The 17,500-nt window shown below is 36.9% G+C and overlaps 1 protein-coding gene across 1 annotated transcript in view; it reads left to right on the top strand.

Moving 5' to 3' along the window:
- HSPA12A (heat shock protein family A (Hsp70) member 12A) overlaps positions 1–17,500 on the top strand; it is a 956,869-nt gene that overhangs the window by 928,959 nt on the left and 10,410 nt on the right. The window contains exon 10 of the mRNA XM_044055963.1: positions 17,457–17,500. This exon is cut by the window's right edge and continues 215 nt beyond it. Coding sequence (XP_043911898.1) covers positions 17,457–17,500 — 44 coding nt within the window. The remainder of the gene's footprint in view (positions 1–17,456) is intronic.

Here is a 17,500-nt window from a genome sequence, read left to right as displayed (position 1 = left end):
TCTTTTTCTTTCATGAATATTTATGCACATCTACCTTATCAGTATCCTGACTATAGTCATTTTCATCCTTAATGAGCTTCAAGAGCTTTAACCTATCTGTATTCTTTTTGTCACTTTTTGTGTGAAAAAAGCCTTTTCCCTTATTTTTATCTTTTGGTTAAGTTCCTTCTCTACTTTTGACATTGATTTTTTAGTACCCAAAATGCTCCTTTTATTGCTTCTTCATACTACTTTTTTAATTTAGTTCCTTGTTCTATGAGTCTCGGGTACACCTTTTCATTTGTACCAACTGCGTCCTTAACCTCTCTGTTCATCTGCATGAAGATATTGTTGTATATTGTTGTTTTTTAGGTCATTTTTTCATGCTTTAGCCATTTTGTGCTTTATCTCTTTTATTAGTGATGAAAGCTGTGGGGCGTGTTTTGATTGGACTCTTTTCCTACATTGAGGTGCCAGGGAGATTAATATCGAGTAGTAGGTTTTTAAGACAGTATTATGTATGGTAGGCCCTGGTTTAGGCTGAATATCCCCACATTTTAGAAGTAATTTGTGTTTATTTTTATGCTGATGTTTGAATTAAGGTTTGTTTGCATCTGTTTTGCTTAATTGTTTGTATTTGTTTTGCTGGTACACATTTTGGAATGAACATGTCAATAGTGTTACATCTAGAAGTTATAAGTCTGTTGTTGTTCTGTTAGTTGTTTTTATATTGAGTTGATGTGTACTTGGGTAGCAGTCACTTGCTTTGTTAAGTAGGACTTCGTAGCTAGTCAGCAGGGAGTAAAGAAGAAAGGTCAGTTAAGTGTAGATATTATATTAATGTGAACAAGTAACATTTGTAACTATGCTGTGTTTGTTTTGCATTGTTGCCTGACTGGATGTTGCTTGTTCTTCCATAGTCTAATACTGAATAGTTAGTGTTGACTAGTAAGCTGATTTTAAGTCTTGTATGTCTAAAGCAGAAGTTAGGTTGAAATTATATTATTGTTGAGATAGTTGTTTAGAGGCTATGGTGTTGTATTCAAATGGTTAAGGAGGAATTTAATCTGGTTTCAGCTGAAGGAAATATTGGAGATATGTTCTGGGAAGGCAATTAGGAGTATAACTGAACATCTGCAGGTAGTTATACAGAGGTACAAGAAAGGCGGGGACTTGGATTACTAATATTTAGTTAGTGGGGAGGTCAAGGATGACTACAAACTGACCAAGTGAGAGCGAATGTTACTGAGTGATGGAAGAGGGGAAGTAAAAGGAAATTACATTGGCGCAGGTAAGAATGGGAAAGCTAATTAGTGATGTAGATTTGAATGAGGAAGATAGAGTGTGATTGGATGGTGGAAGACACTGGTGGTTTGAGAATGGATAAAAGAAGTGATGTAGGTGGTGGAAGGAATTGGATATGGCAGGCCAGAGAGAGAGAGACACGTTTAGACAGGTGATGCAGAGCAGGAACACTCCAGCCCATTTATCAACCAAAAATAATATGTGGAAATCAGGCCAATGCACACAACACTTTGATTTAAAAGTCTGCCATTACATACGTAACATATGCAGCTTGTAGTTCATTGTTTTTTTTCTTTCTCTTGATCTTGCCCTTCCTGACAAGATAATTTCCACTGCTGTGAGAATAATCATCTTAATCTTATCCCACAGAGCTCAGTTCCCCCACTTAACTCCCAGTCACCCAACGGCTTCTGAAACTGGCCTCTTACATCAGTGGTATAGCCAGCTTGCTGTATTCTTCGTATGATTTTGCTCTTCTAACTGATGTCCACTTCCCCTATTGTAAACTACTCTGTGACATATTCACAGTTACCTAAAGATGTTCTACCTGTCAGTTCAATTACATCTCTTGCTTTGGAGAATACTGCTTCTAGGATCTCCTAGTTTCTTGTGCCATGGATTTCATTTACATTACCCAGTCCATAGATATAGCTATTGTCATTTGCCTTTGTGTATCTGGATGCTGGGATGCTCCATTAAGTTCCCTCTGAGCATGAACATTTTGGTCTTTTTCCAGACCTGCAGACTTTTCTTGGCCTTTTTGCTGTTGTCTGTGGTTGATAAGCTGTACCTAGTCACCAACATTGCCCTTATTTCATTTCTATTCTGATGGTAAGGATACCTTAATTTGTATTGTGTTACATGGTCACCTCCTTTATGCAACCTTCTCAATTGCTCTGCTGCATCGTAGCTCATGGTTTGTTTGTCATGGATTGACATTTCCAGCAGTCATGCCTTTCCTAAAATCTGTGAACAGGTGATATCTTAGGATAACCATATGCTGTTCTCATTTATTAGTTGCACAAGTTTCTGTTTTTCTTGCAGTATCTTTTTCATATTCATGTATTCTGGTCTGTAGCTGTTTCATTGCAGAATATTCCCTTCTGGCATTCTCTGTCTGTAGTATCTACTTTCCTTCATGCTACACCCTCCCCATTACTGCACATGTTCTGTTCACTCTTCCAAAATTCCCTTTCCAACTAATTAAAGCTATTTGCCTTTCTACTGTGGACTTAGGAGTGGCTGTCTCAGTACCACTCGATGGATCCTGTCTAAATCATTATATCCTGCCCCACTGTCTGCTTTCACCTGGTTTCCTACTAAGCCAATGCCCTTTTGCCTTGTCCATGCCTTCCTAAACTGTCTATAATCAGAGAATCAGTTTTTGAACTCCTACAAGTAAGAATGAACTTCTTCATTGCAAGTAAGTGCATTGAAAGCAGCTCAGCTCAACCAGGAGTTTGTGTCCTGATGTTTCCTGTACATATTGTTAGTGGATACTGATAATGCTACTGAGAACATTAATAATTTTCTGAACTCCTTCAACCATTTTGTCTGACAGACTGTTTTTACATTTGGGAATGTTTCTTATTTGGGAAAAGCTTACTTGGGTAAAACTAGCATGTGATACCACAGTATGGGTAAAGTACATATGTAACAGTACACGATACAGTTCTGAAGGTTACATTAAATATAATTAGCTGCTATCTTATAACACTACAGATTCACTCAAACCATCATTTGTTAGTCATAAATAAGTGATACATTTGACTGATTTCAAAATGAATCAGTTCACAATACAGAATGTTTGTTGTCAGTTTTGTTTAAGGTATTCTGCATAAATGCATCTGCCTATTTTGTTCATAAAATAGTTGTAGATTACAGTTTTGAAAGCCAAATAATTGTGAATGCACTCAGTAGTGTAGCAAGGGTGGGAAGAAGGGGGCAACCACCCCAAGTACAAAGTGTTAGGGGGTATAATTGAGAGTTCCTGCAGAATGCCTATGTACTGAAATGCCAATATAGAAAGATAGTTTAGCGGTTTGTGTAGAAAGCTGATATCATTTTGCGACAGTTAAGTTATTTTTATTTTTTTTTTTAAGAATCTATCGGGTGAGTAGCATCTGTAGGAAGCTGATTAGTTCAAAAGTACCAGCTGGCTTTCTACAGTATACCAAAGACTTTTTGTTTTTGTTTGCTCTTCACTTAAATGAACAGCTAAGGGGAGCGTGGATTGGCTGCTGTGAAGGGGCGTGGAGTGGCTACTGTGAGGAGGGTGTGGATTGGCCGCTGTAGGTAACTCATCAGTTGAAGAGCTAAGGGCATGGGGCAGAACATTAGGGACTGGCACCGAGTAGTAGATGACACAGTAACAGATCTGAATGCACCATATAATAAAAAAAGGGTTGTTAAAAGGTGCGCATAATGTTTCTTTATTTTCTTTGAAATGAGGAGCATTCCCTTCTCAGAGAATCAGTTTTCTGACTTCTACAAGTAAGAACAAACTTATTCACTGAAAGTAAGGACACTGATACCAGCTCATCAAAGAATCTGTATAATTTGCAGATAAACCACAGCAGAGACACAAGGATACAACTGTGCTTATCATAAATAAAAGTGGGTTATTTCAGCAACTAAGTTTACTCAATTAATTAATTAATTAGGAAAAAGTCAACATCTTAAGAAACAGACTCTGTTGTTTATAATTCTAACTTTTCCAAGTTGCACCAGAAACAGTACTATACAATCCTGCTGAACAACCTGGATATCAGGATACATTTTAAATACAAATCTAAAATACAGTTAGTTAATTTTAGCAAGTAGTTCTACAACTAAAAATAACTATTTTAAAAAGGAATAAATATATGTGTTAAATACAAGAGGAAGATCCCAAATAGACAACAAGAAACAAATTCCATTTTCTAACTTCATCTTTTAAAGCCTTAAGAAACATTTGATCGAAACTGTTTCATTCAGACCTGTGGGGCAAGCTGCAGTGGAAATTTGCCATCTTAGTTCTTCAATTTCTAGGTTAATTTGCCAAGGGCCACCTCTCACATCTGTACTTATATGTTTTAAAACTGAAAACTTAAAGGAGTGGTCCGGAAAATCAGCTATGTGCCTAGCCAATGCATTAGTTGTGTCCTTCCTGCTAATAGCATACATATGTTCATAAATGCGTTGTCTTAGCTTTCTCTCGGTCTTACCGATATAGAAAGCTTTACAACCTTGGCAACTAGCACAATACACCACTCCCTTAGTGTCACATGAAAATTTACCCTTGATTTTATATGGCCTGTCCCTGATATTAAATTGGTATGTTTTACCTAGTAATATCAATTGCCACTCTACAAGTTTTTTATTTACATACAATTTGGACCACTCTTTTATTAGGGAAACTTTATATAAGAACTGGACTCTCATTACAGAAGATCTATCTCTACACAAAGTCCTTGGTAATAAACCAAAAATTACCTTTAGACGAGGGCAAAATTTAAAAATGTTGTTGCAATATTCCACCAATACACCCCTAAATAAAAACAAGGGTATGTTTAAATGTGGAAGGTGTCAACAATGTAAACATTTAAACACGAACTACCAATTTAATATCAGGGACAGGCCATATAAAATCAAGGGTAAATTTTCATGTGACACTAAGGGAGTGGTGTATTGTGCTAGTTAAGGTTGTAAAGCTTTCTATCGGTAAGACCGAGAGAAAGCTAAGACAACGCATTTATGAACATATGTATGCTATTAGCAGGAAGGACACAACTAATGCATTGGCTAGGCACATAGCTGATTTTCCGGACCACTCCTTTAAGTTTTCAGTTTTAAAACATATAAGTACAGATGTGAGAGGTGGCCCTTGGCAAATTAACCTAGAAATTGAAGAACTAAGATGGCAAATTTCCACTGCAGCTTACTTGCCCCCAGGTCTGAATGAAACAGTTTCGATCAAATGTTTCTTAAGGCTTTTGGCCTTAAAAAGATGAAGTTAGAAAATGGAATTTGTTTCTTGTTGTCTATTTGGGATCTTCCTCTTGTATTTAACACATATATTTATTCCTTTTTAAAATAGTTATTTTAGTTGTAGAACTACTTGCTAAAATTAACTAACTGGTATTTTAGATTTGTATTTAAAATGTATGAATGTAGGTTGGTATGGATTCCTGATATCCAAGGGTTGTTCAGCAGGATTGTATAGCACTGTTTCTGGCTGCAACTTTTTGGAAAAGTTTAAACAACAGAGTCTGTTTCTTTAAAATTTGACTTTTTATCCTAATTAATTAATTAATTGATATTTGCTGTTTCTTTTATAAGCATTTGAATGTGAGTGTTCTAGGTCTGAAGAAGGAAAAGCACAGTCTTTTTCCGAAAGCGCCACAATATTAAATTGATTTTTCCACATATTTCCTGCTCGCTTTGGTTTTTGGATTCTAAGTTTGTGTGTCTGCCTTTCGTGTTTGTTTGGGTTCTTATGGCAAACCAAGGTGGAGCAGGTTCACAAGGCTCTCTCTTTTCACAAGATGAGCCTGCCCTGAATGATGGGAGCAACGTAAATCCTGGATCTGGAGAGGCGAATGCCGCTGGTAATCTTACAGCCTTGCTGCAAGTTCTTATGGGACGTGTGGAGAGCTTAACACAGAAGGTTGATAGTTTGGCAGATTCTGCCAAGCAAGGGAATCCTAGTATGCAGCAACCTCCTTCGCTTAATGTACCTGGGGGTACTTTAACTTTATCGACTATCAGCAGTGGGAGTTTGACCTGCTCTAACAACCGAAGTAATCGTGATTCAAACCAAGGGGTTACAGCTGAAGGGAGTAGGAATGCGCAGGTACCACAGCCAACGCCTCCGACTGGAGTTTTGCACCAGACTGGGGGCGTTAGTAACAACAGGAACCTTATTGAAATGGCACCAACTCTTGGAAGCTTTCTAGGTAATGAGAATTTTTTCTTTAATAACAGTGGATTCACTGCTAGTTCAATTCAAGTGAACACACCCACTAATCTCTCATCTATCATTAATTTATTTGACTACAAACTATTTCGCTGCAGGAAACTGCAGCTAGAGATTTCATACTTGGAAGAATGCCTGAGCAAAGAAATTATACCGAAAGGGCTCAGACAATGGAGGTATCCTGTCGGGTTGGTTAACCAGTCCGAGTTTCATGTTGAGCTTTTAGAATTGTTTAATAGACAGGGCTTTGAGTTCATAAAAACATTGCTCAAACATTACAAATCTCAGGTTTTAGCTTTTAAAAGTGAACTAGAACTATTGGAGCATGACATAACATCGAGTGTTGATTTTCCTCGCTACAAATATGAATATATGAGGATTTTCAACAGTATTGAGGCCACTATTAACAAGTTGGCTTGTGCTAAGAAAAAGAAAATTGCAAGAGATGTTCAGCAGTATTCCTCTGGGACTGCCTACCCCCCACCCCCACCAGTTTTTGCGAATAGTCTTCAGAGTGTTCCTAATGAAAACCCTGTTAGTAATGAAGAAGGTAACCTTGGGGAACATGAACTTGACAGCTATAGAGAAGAGAGTTTGCCAAGAAGAAGTGAAAGGATTAGGAACAATGGGAATAATGGTAACAATCAACCTGTAACTTACACCCGGACAGTTGGTAATAAGAATAACAATAACACCTGTAACAGTAACCACAATAACCAACCTACAACGGAGTCACAACAGGGTTTTCACTTACACCAGGACAATGGTCAGAACAACTCGAGACCGCCCAACCAGCAAGGATACACTTTGAAAGCTAAGGAACCAGCGCAGGAGGTAGTTGGAAATGGAATTTTAGATCCTCAAATTTTATCCAACTCTGCTGGTGACTTTTATATTTACAATTATTCAGACTTAACTTTCCCTCAGGACATTATTGATTTCTTTGCACTAGGCTTATCCTTTGTTCCTGATTCTGGGATGAATTTGGTTAACACTATAGTGGACCTCAAACTTTTTGTACGGAAAATTAACTTAAATGCTACTATGGGTCCATCTTCTTTTGCTAATTTATTACGAGTTTCTAGCACTTTTAATCCACCTCTTCACCCTAACATTATGGCATTTGAGAAAATGTGTGAGCTGGATTTTAGGTCTTTTTTTGATACTAGTTTAAAAGCAAAGAAAGGCTGTTACAATATTAGTCAAAAAGAACGTGACTTTATTAGATTGTTGAATGACTGTAAAATCAGAATGATGAAGCCAGACAAAGGAGGTGGTCTTGTTTGTATGAACCACAGCACCTATATGTCTTGTATGACTGAATACCTCAAAAACTCGATTTATCAACAGGTCTGTCTTAATGAGGTTAATGTGGCATATAGTAAGATTAGGACCGCACTAGACGAGCTTTTTATTGAAAAGGTAATTGACTTAGATTTGCTCAACTTTCTAATAATGCCAGCCCCTAGAATGGCATCTCTATTTGGCATCCCTAAGATTCACAAGCGGCTTATTGACCCCCCTTTTAGACCTATTGTTGACGGACGTGGGTCTATTACTTATGGATGTGCCAAGTATGTTGATAGCATCCTAAGGCCTTTAGTAGAGAATGAGCAACAAATATGCAAAGACTCTTGGAGTTTTCTAACGGAACTCAGGAGTATTCCTTTTAAACAGGATTATAAACTATTGACAGTTGATGTAAAGGACTTGTATACTGTGATTCCCCAAGAATTGGGAATAGAATGGATTAGAGAATTTTTGCATGAAAGGAAAATTGACAATAATATCATTTATGTTGTAACTACTCTGTTAGAGTTGGTTTTGTGTAATAATTTTATGTGGCTTGAGGGGGATTTTTTCCTCCAAAATCAGGGGTAGCCATGGGATCTCCCTGTGGTGGTAGTTTTGCCAATTGTATAATGGCACATTGGGAGACTACCATTCTTTTTCGAACCACTATGTTTAAGAACAACGTAGCTTGGTATACAAGATACCAAGTCGACATGTTCATTCTATGGAAAGGCCCCAGTGAAATAGTGCAAGACTTCATTGAATTAATCACAGCCTCAACTAACTTTTTGGAGTTTACATTTAATGTAGAAAATGAAACCATCAATTTTCTTGACATTAGTATCCATAAAGACGTGGTTAGAAATAGATTTAAAAGTACAATTTATAGAAAGCCCACGTATTCCAACTCCTTTCTCCATTTTTCCAGTTGTCACCCCTACCACCAAATGAGAGCAGTGGTTAAGGGGCAAATGGTGAGGGCAGCCAGAATGATTTCAGATGAGGCTGATTTCATAGAAGAATGTGGCCTGCTTGAAAGAATGTTTCTAAGGAGGGGTTACCCGTTGAGTTTAGTCTCTAATATTTCTATAGAGGTTATTACTAAACGGCAGACTGGCTGCTTTAAGCCTCTACTAGGAATAATTGGGAGTTTGGAAGAGAGTGATTTTCCTGTTGGGGAGGTAAATGATGTTTTACCTAGTAATATCAATTGCCACTCTACAAGTTTTTTATTTACATACAATTTGGACCACTCTTTTATTAGGGAAACTTTATATAAGAACTGGACTCTCATTACAGAAGATCTATCTCTACACAAAGTCCTTGGTAATAAACCAAAAATTACCTTTAGACGAGGGCAAAATTTAAAAATGTTGTTGCAATATTCCACCAATACACCCCTAAATAAAAACAAGGGTATGTTTAAATGTGGAAGGTGTCAACAATGTAAACATTTAAACACGAACTACCAATTTAATATCAGGGACAGGCCATATAAAATCAAGGGTAAATTTTCATGTGACACTAAGGGAGTGGTGTATTGTGCTAGTTGCCAAGGTTGTAAAGCTTTCTATATCGGTAAGACCGAGAGAAAGCTAAGACAACGCATTTATGAACATATGTATGCTATTAGCAGGAAGGACACAACTAATGCATTGGCTAGGCACATAGCTGATTTTCCGGACCACTCCTTTAAGTTTTCAGTTTTAAAACATATAAGTACAGATGTGAGAGGTGGCCCTTGGCAAATTAACCTAGAAATTGAAGAACTAAGATGGCAAATTTCCACTGCAGCTTACTTGCCCCCAGGTCTGAATGAAACAGTTTCGATCAAATGTTTCTTAAGGCTTTTGGCCTTAAAAAGATGAAGTTAGAAAATGGAATTTGTTTCTTGTTGTCTATTTGGGATCTTCCTCTTGTATTTAACACATATATTTATTCCTTTTTAAAATAGTTATTTTAGTTGTATAACTACTTGCTAAAAATTAACTAACTGGTATTTTAGATTTGTATTTAAAATGTATGAATGTAGGTTGGTATGGATTCCTGATATCCAAGGGTTGTTCAGCAGGATTGTATAGTACTGTTTCTGGCTGCAACTTTTTGGAAAAGTTTAAACAACAGAGTCTGTTTCTTTAAAATTTGACTTTTTATCCTAATTAATTAATTAATTGATATTTGCTGTTTCTTTTATAAGCATTTGAATGTGAGTGTTCTAGGTCTGAAGAAGGAAAAGCACAGTCTCTTTCCGAAAGCGCTTACAATATTAAATTGATTTTTCCACATATTTCCTGCTCGCTTTGGTTTTTGGATTCTAAGTTTGTGTGTCTGCCTTTCGTGTTTGTTTAAGAACAAACTTATTCACTGAAAGTAAGGACACTGATACCAGCTCATCACAGAATCTGTATAATTTGCAGATAAACCACAGCAGAGACACAAGGATACAACTGTCTCCAGCACGTTCATCCACCAACTTAATTGATCTGATAAAGTCCAATTGGTAGATGAAAGGGCTTATCATAAATAAAAGTGGAGTTATTTCAGTAACTAAGTTTGCTCAAGTTTATTTTTTCAGTACTTTTATAGGAAAAACTTAACATCTTAAGTTTTGGACTGTTTACTACTGTTGTTTATAATTCTTAATTTTTCCCCAAATAACAAGGAAGTGAAGGCAGTCTGCTATCTTCACTGTGGGGACAGCTTTCTGCTAGCATTTTTGTTGTGGTTTATGTACCTGTTCATCATTTGATGCACTCCTGGTGTGCACATAGTTCTTGGATATGTGGCACATTTACCAGAGACATTGGTGATCTTTCTTTGTTTTATCATTTGCACATGGAGATGCTTGCTACTTCACTGCTCAGATTTGGGAAGTTTCTGATAAAAACAGGAGAAAAGAAGGCCAGGAGGGTTCCAAGTATCTCAAAGTTACTAGACAGACTGCCCTTGTGCTTGTATGTAACAAATGGGATTAACTATTTGGCTAACCCAGATGCCTTCATCCCACTAAGTAGCCTAAAACTTCTATCAGAGGTGTGGATTTAACTTAGAGAAGCTGCATGTAACAGAAGTAAAAATGAGACACACTTGTCTTTTAACTAGCTTACTGCTGAATCCCTGAAGCATTTCAGACTATTACTAGCCCACTGCAATGTTGCCTTTTCTGGCTTAGTTTTTATTTTATTTATTTATTTTATTAAATTGTCTTTGTTCACTGGGAAAGTACTACTGGGCAAAGCCCATCTTGAGTGGAGACCTGGGAAGAAAATCTTCAGCAGATACAGTTATGATACTCATGACAAATCACATTTTTTTACAAAGATACTTTACACAAATAGTTCTTAAGACATCTATATGCAAACAGATGATTGTTCTGTTATGACACTATATGAAGCTAAAACATGTGGTGACATTATACACAATATTACATTCCAAGTATAAAACATGTATGCAAACAGTTTGCATGCAATATATGTGAGAAGCAGACATTAGATATGACTTATAAAACATGGGTAAGGAGGGTTATATAATAGACGTTAGGAATAAATAAAGTTGAGGTAAAGAATATGAAGCATTAGTTGGTAGATAATAGTTGAAGCTAAAAGAAGGACAGTGGCATTGTAAAGCGGATGACTCAAGGACTAGTGGAAAGAATACTTTGGTACTTATTAACATAGAACCTGGTTATAAGAGAGTGGTGGAGAGTATTTTAAAGAAGTAGATAAAGTGGGAGGGTCATTAAAAAATGAAATGTAAAGTGGAGATTAAGACAGGATGGTTATTGAGAAGGAGGAATGGTATAAAGCTTTGCTGTGTAGGAGGGCATAGAGATTATAAAGTGACTGGGTGTATGAGCTGAGAAAGGAAAATTGATTTACCCAGGTGAGGAGCATGTGCACAACCATATGTGGTTTAGGTGTTATTTTAGTAAGACTTTGAATGTGGAAAGTTTTGTGGTCCACTTTAGGTATGTTGGGATGGTGTTCCAGAATTTAAGTACTTAATGGGAGTATAGTGAGTCACTTAATGGGAGTATAGTGAGTCACCTGCTGAGTCATTAGTGTTGTGATTATTAAAAGTTTATTGGTTGAACAAAGGTCTCCACCTGTAGAGTAGTGCTGTGGGGTATCTTTGAGTGATGGACATTTTTCTGATGCATGTATAAGATTGTGTGCAGTAATACATTCAGTGTTATATAGCTAACAAACTGATAAACTATGTGCAGATTCTAACATTTATTCTCAGACACAACAGATTATAGATATATTTTCAAAATCTTATGCAAAACAGTTTGGCTCCACAGAAGGGGTGATAAGTTGTCCTATTGACTTCCAGGAAACCTCAGATACTGGAATAAAATTAGATTATATTGAAAAAGAACTGTGCTAACTAGATCCAAACACACGCAAGGAGGAGACGGGATTAGTAACAATGACCTGAGAACACTTCAGCAAGAACTTACAGTACCATTATATCTATAGGTCATATAAATATGGGGAGATTCCTCAAGATTGAAGACATGTGCTTATTAAACCTGTCTTTAAAGGAAAGGGCAAACCCAGGGTCATATAAACCCTTAAGTCTACTTTCATATTGTGGACAAATAACGGAGAAGGTAATATTTGGTAAGTTATTGTCAGAACTGGATAGGTTGGGACTTGAAACCATATATCAGCATGCATATGTTGAAAACAGATCTATTACCACCCGTAACATGATGTTGTATAACAAAATAATAGCTATGAATGAAAAATTGTGCTCTGATGTAATTTATATAGACTTAACTTCAGCATTTGACAGGGTCATACACAAAATACTGATCACTAAATTATAACAACTAGGTATTGATGTACTCTTGATAAGATGAATAGCTGCATGGCTTACAAATAGGACATGGCAAGTATCATACAGCAACTGGACAGGTGAAATCATTGGATACAGTCAGGATGTCCCACAGGGCTCTGTCCTAGGCCCTTACTTGTTTAGATTGTATCTTTCAGACCTAACTTTTTCATCTGAGGTGTTCTATCTATACGCAGATGACCTGAAATTGGTTAAACTGATTACATGTGTCACAGATAAGGCATGTCTGCAAAATAACGTGATTAAATTGACCATTTGGGCACAGTAGAATAATTTGCTAATAAATATATCAAAAACTACGCATATGAGATTTGGGAGATGTAAATTGAAAGGTGAATATTTAATATAGCACACAGTGACTGAAACTGTAGACTCACTTAAGGACCTGGGTATATGGGTAAGATCCAGCTATGAGTTTTTCTAGTCATATCAACCAATTGATTAATGATAGTTATAGAACTATATTGTATAAAAAAAGCTTTAAAAGTCTAGGAAATCAAAAATGATGAAGTCATTGTTTGTTAGTTACATTCAAGCTTGAATATGGAATAACAATATGGAAACCCTATAAGAAAATAAGCACGAGAAAACTGGAAAGAGTACAGGGGAAGTATACCGAGGGTATCCATGGATGTGAAAATTTAAGTTATTATGAAAGACTAAAATATCTGAACTTGTACAGTGTCTCTTACAGAAATCTAAGAGGGGATCATATTCAGGTATATAGGGCATTTAGCAGCAACCACCTCTGGGAATGTTTGGGGTTATCAAAAAGTACTAGAGAATCATATGACAACCTCTGTAGAAGAGTATTACCATAGAACTGAGCACGCTTGTTTTACTGGAAGACTTCATCAGAATAAAGACACTCAGTTTTCCACTAGATTTATATTGGTCATTATTGCAAATAAAGAACAATTATTGGCCAGAAATTTTATGTCATTATCTGTCTATACAAAATTCAAACTAGCCTTGTTAAAGTTAATACAGAATTCACAGGACAGTAGTGTTAGTAAAAGCACATGTTTCTAAAAAGCATATGTTTTAAAAAAAACATAGAAACAGTATTTTTACACTTGTTCCTAAACCCATTTTTTCATTTAAAACAAAATTTATATATGCAAAGTTTATATATACATTTCCATCACAATTTAGCAGCCCTTAATTATAATCCAGGACTTGGTGAAAGTTGCCCATTAAGCCCTGTGGGTGCCCATGCATTTAACCATAGTTGCCATAACAATTCATGGTACTCCAATAAAATTGAACTTGAAGGGAAACAGAATGGTAAGAACTCATTTAAGAAAGCGGGGGCCTATAAGTGTGGGATGTGCAATCAATGGACACACATGGTGTATAGACAAGAAATTCAGTTAAGTACTGTAAAGAACCCTTTAACAGCTAAGAACTATTTTAATTGTATATCCAAAGGGGTGGTTTACTTAGTGTTCTGTCAAATGTGTTCAGCCTACTATTTGGGGAAAATGGAGAGAAAATTAAAAATTAGGGTCTATGAACTCCATTATGAAATTTCCAAATGTATGGAAACTAATGCACTTTATGAGCATTCGAAAGACTGTCCAAATGGGAGATTTTCATTTTGGGTATTAGAGCAAGATGAACAAACCTGAGGAGTGGACAATAGGAAACTTTATTGGAGTACTATGAATTGTTATGGCAACTGTGGTTAAATGCAGGGCCATCCCCAAGGCTTAATGGGCAACTTTCCCTGGGTCATGTATTAAAAGCAAGGGCTGCTAAATTGTGATGGAAAATGTACGTATAAACTTTGTATATATAAATTTTGTTTTCAATGAAAAATGGTTTTAGGAAAAAGTGTAAATTGTGAAAATACTGTTTGTTGTTGTTGTTTGTCTTTCGGCTTTTACTGGTTAGAGGTCGCCACAGCGGAACTGTGGTCCGCTAATGATTGGCAGCTTGTTTTTATGGTGTCGAGTTGCCAGCCCGATGCCCAACCTTCAACGAAGGCACGCCCATTCAACGCATGTCTTTCAAATGCCCACTCGACCTCGGGGAGGACATACAGACTCCACACAGAAGGCACTCCCAACCCAAGCCGAGAATCGAATGGGAGAACCTCTTGTTGTGAGGCAACAACGCTACCGCTGCACCACTGTGGAATCTGTGAAAATACTGTTTGTATAGTTTTAAAAACATATGCTTTTTAAAAATATGTGCTTTTACTAACACTATTTTGCTGTGAATTCTGTATTAACTTTAACAAGGCTAGTTTGAATTCTGTATAGGCAGGAAATTATGTAAAATTTCTGCCAATAATTGTTCTTTATTTGTGTAATGACGAACATAAATCTGGAGGAAAACTGAGTGTCTTTGTTCTGATGAAGTCTTCCACTAGGACGAAAGCGCTCAGTTCTGTGGAATAAAAAGTTAAGGAATACTGCTGCTTCTGCTGGTGCTTTTTTGCGGTGTGTTCTTGGATTTTGGAGCTGTTTATCAAGGTTTGTTTTGTTTCTGTGTTTGCAGACAACTGTAGATTGGGAATTGTTTTTCTGTCTTCCACTGGCTCACAGTTGCTCCAGCATTGGTTAGACCATCTTTTAAAGTGGTGAAAGGGCAAAGGTGGTCTCTAAATGAATATGAAAACATGTGGTATCTTTCATTTTGGTAAGCAAACCATTTTCCATACCCTGTAGATGACACGTTCCTACAGTCAGGCACTCTTATAAGGGATCTAAGCACTCTTGTCAGTAATTTCTCATATTTTAATCATCATGTCTCCACAATGGTTCATAAATCCTTCTGCTTGGTTCATCTAATTTCCAAAGCCATTCCTCTAGATCCAAGCAAGTCTTAATTCTTCTTTATTCATATCTAAGCAGACTCTTTATTAAATGTAATACCCCATTTTGACAGCTCTCAGAGATTTTTTTAACAAAAAGAGATTAGTGGCAACTCTCTCTCTCTCTCTCTCTCTCTTATAGACTTCTGTATGAGGGTTTCTGTCTAGCCTGTCAAGCCATGAAAGATCCAAACCTCTTTGACTTCCTAGTCCATCTCAGAACAAATGGTATTTCAAATACCAACTTAAAGAAACTAATAAAGAGTAATAATACACATTGGTGTGATAGTCATATCACTAGTTATATATTCTCCCACCTTTGGAACAAACTTCCATTACATGACGAACAGAGTAACACCCTTGCCATCTTCAAGGTAGACCTAGAAAACTACATAAGCAGCTTCACATTCTCTCCTGACATATCTAATGTTGCCCTCCTTGAGGCCTGAGGTTTTTCTGAATGTGGGTTTTTGCCTAGAATAGTAAAAGGTCTATGTACTGATTACCTAGTACTTATCGATGGGCCTGTGGACCTATAAATACATTTTATATAAAAGTTTAGTATGCACATTTGTTAGTAAGGCGTTAATGGTGTATTGTATCAAACCTTGACCGAATTAAAAAAATATATGCCAAATTCAAATCCATGGTGGGATACTGGGAATTAATATCTTATGCTGAGTTTCTCATTCTTATGGGAGATGGTCTAATCTACTACTGTGCCAAGACTTATTAGAGAGAAACAGAGAGGGAGGGAGATAGAGAAAGGTAAGGATCATGTAATGTGATGGCTCAGAGTCGTGTGTTTGGTGGTACTAAACCACACAGAAGGCAGCCTTAAATCCATTTTAGGAAACTTGCACATTAATGGAAGAAGGCATTTTAGGACCTTACAAAAGTGTGAGTGTATGTCAAGCACCAGGGATGGAGTTAGGGACTGAATGAAATATCCTTACATGACGTACCGAGGATGATGCTGCACAACAGGCTACACTGTGGTGTAGCCCCAAGTTTGGAAAACTAGACATTGGAACCAAAATGTTTTTGGCTTGCAAAGCAGAGGGCAGTATCAGTTGGTTGACGAGAAAAAGATGTAGAAAAAATGTGACATATTCATATAATCTGGCAGATGTGTAGCTAAGGTGGGGTAAAGGGAGAGATACCCCAGATGCAGGTGTTAGGGGGTGATTGGGAGATGCCATTCATTGGTATTGTTGCACTGGTATTCCTTTCTGCTCTGGAATTTCTGAATGCCAGTACCAAAATGAATACCAGTACTGTTTGTGGACTGGATTTTACTTTGTCTGTGCTATAAATTGTGCAAACTGGTTGCTTTTTTTTTTTTTGGCTCCTCAGCTTGGCACTTCCCTACTGAAGACAGTAGCACTGGATTGGGAAAGATACCTTTTTTTTGTTACTCGACTTTTTGGGCTGTCAAATTAGGGAAAAGGTACTGGGCTTTAGATGAGTCAGCTACAGGTCTGTAAGCTTTTATATCCGGAGGCTGAGGAGGATACCTGTGAAATGATTAATGTGAGTGGTGACCTGGTCAAAAACCTATTATAGTTCTTTGGGGAGGAGTCACACACACACACACACACACACACACACACACACACACACACACACACACACACACACACACACACCTACAACATTAGAATTAAGTTCCCATTAATGCAAGTAGTATTCCCAAAGTTATGCAGATAGATGGAGTGAAGGCGATCACAAAAAGTATTTTGCTGCTTCTTTTTAGGGGCTGACAAAGGAGTAGGGTCTGACTAAGGTGGAAATGAGTAATGAGAGCAAATGTACAGAAAAGTATTAAAGCATAATGGGAGAGACATTTTTAATAGTATGATTAGTCCATAAATAATGAATGTAAAAATGTGCTTTAAAGCAAGAACTAATGAAGTATAATACATCTATTCAACAGCTGCAGAGACAAAGCATAATTGGCTTATTAAGTGATTGTCATTTTCAGTGCAAATTATATTTTCTTTTAGTATATATTAACAGCAAGACAAAGAGCTTAGGATTAAATAAATTCAGATGTGTGAATGTCTGTACATACTGTTATGGAAAAACTGTGCTGATTCTGCTTAGATAGACGTATAGTAAATAAGCATTTCAGTTACATCACAAAAAATCCATTTACATATTTTCTTAAATTACTTGAATATGTCTGCCTCTGGTGAGTTGAGTGACCTGATCAATAAAACATGATTTCCTTTACAGGTGGACCTTATGGCTCAGTAGGGGTGGATAATGAATTTGAAAGC

This window comes from Protopterus annectens, chromosome 14.part0, assembly GCF_019279795.1.
Source record: "Protopterus annectens isolate FY-2018-M chromosome 14.part0, PAN1.0, whole genome shotgun sequence".
NCBI classification, from domain to species: Eukaryota; Metazoa; Chordata; order Ceratodontiformes; family Protopteridae; genus Protopterus; species Protopterus annectens.
The sequence above is the reverse complement of the archived record's forward strand: the minus strand, read 5'-3'. Positions and strand labels throughout refer to the sequence as shown.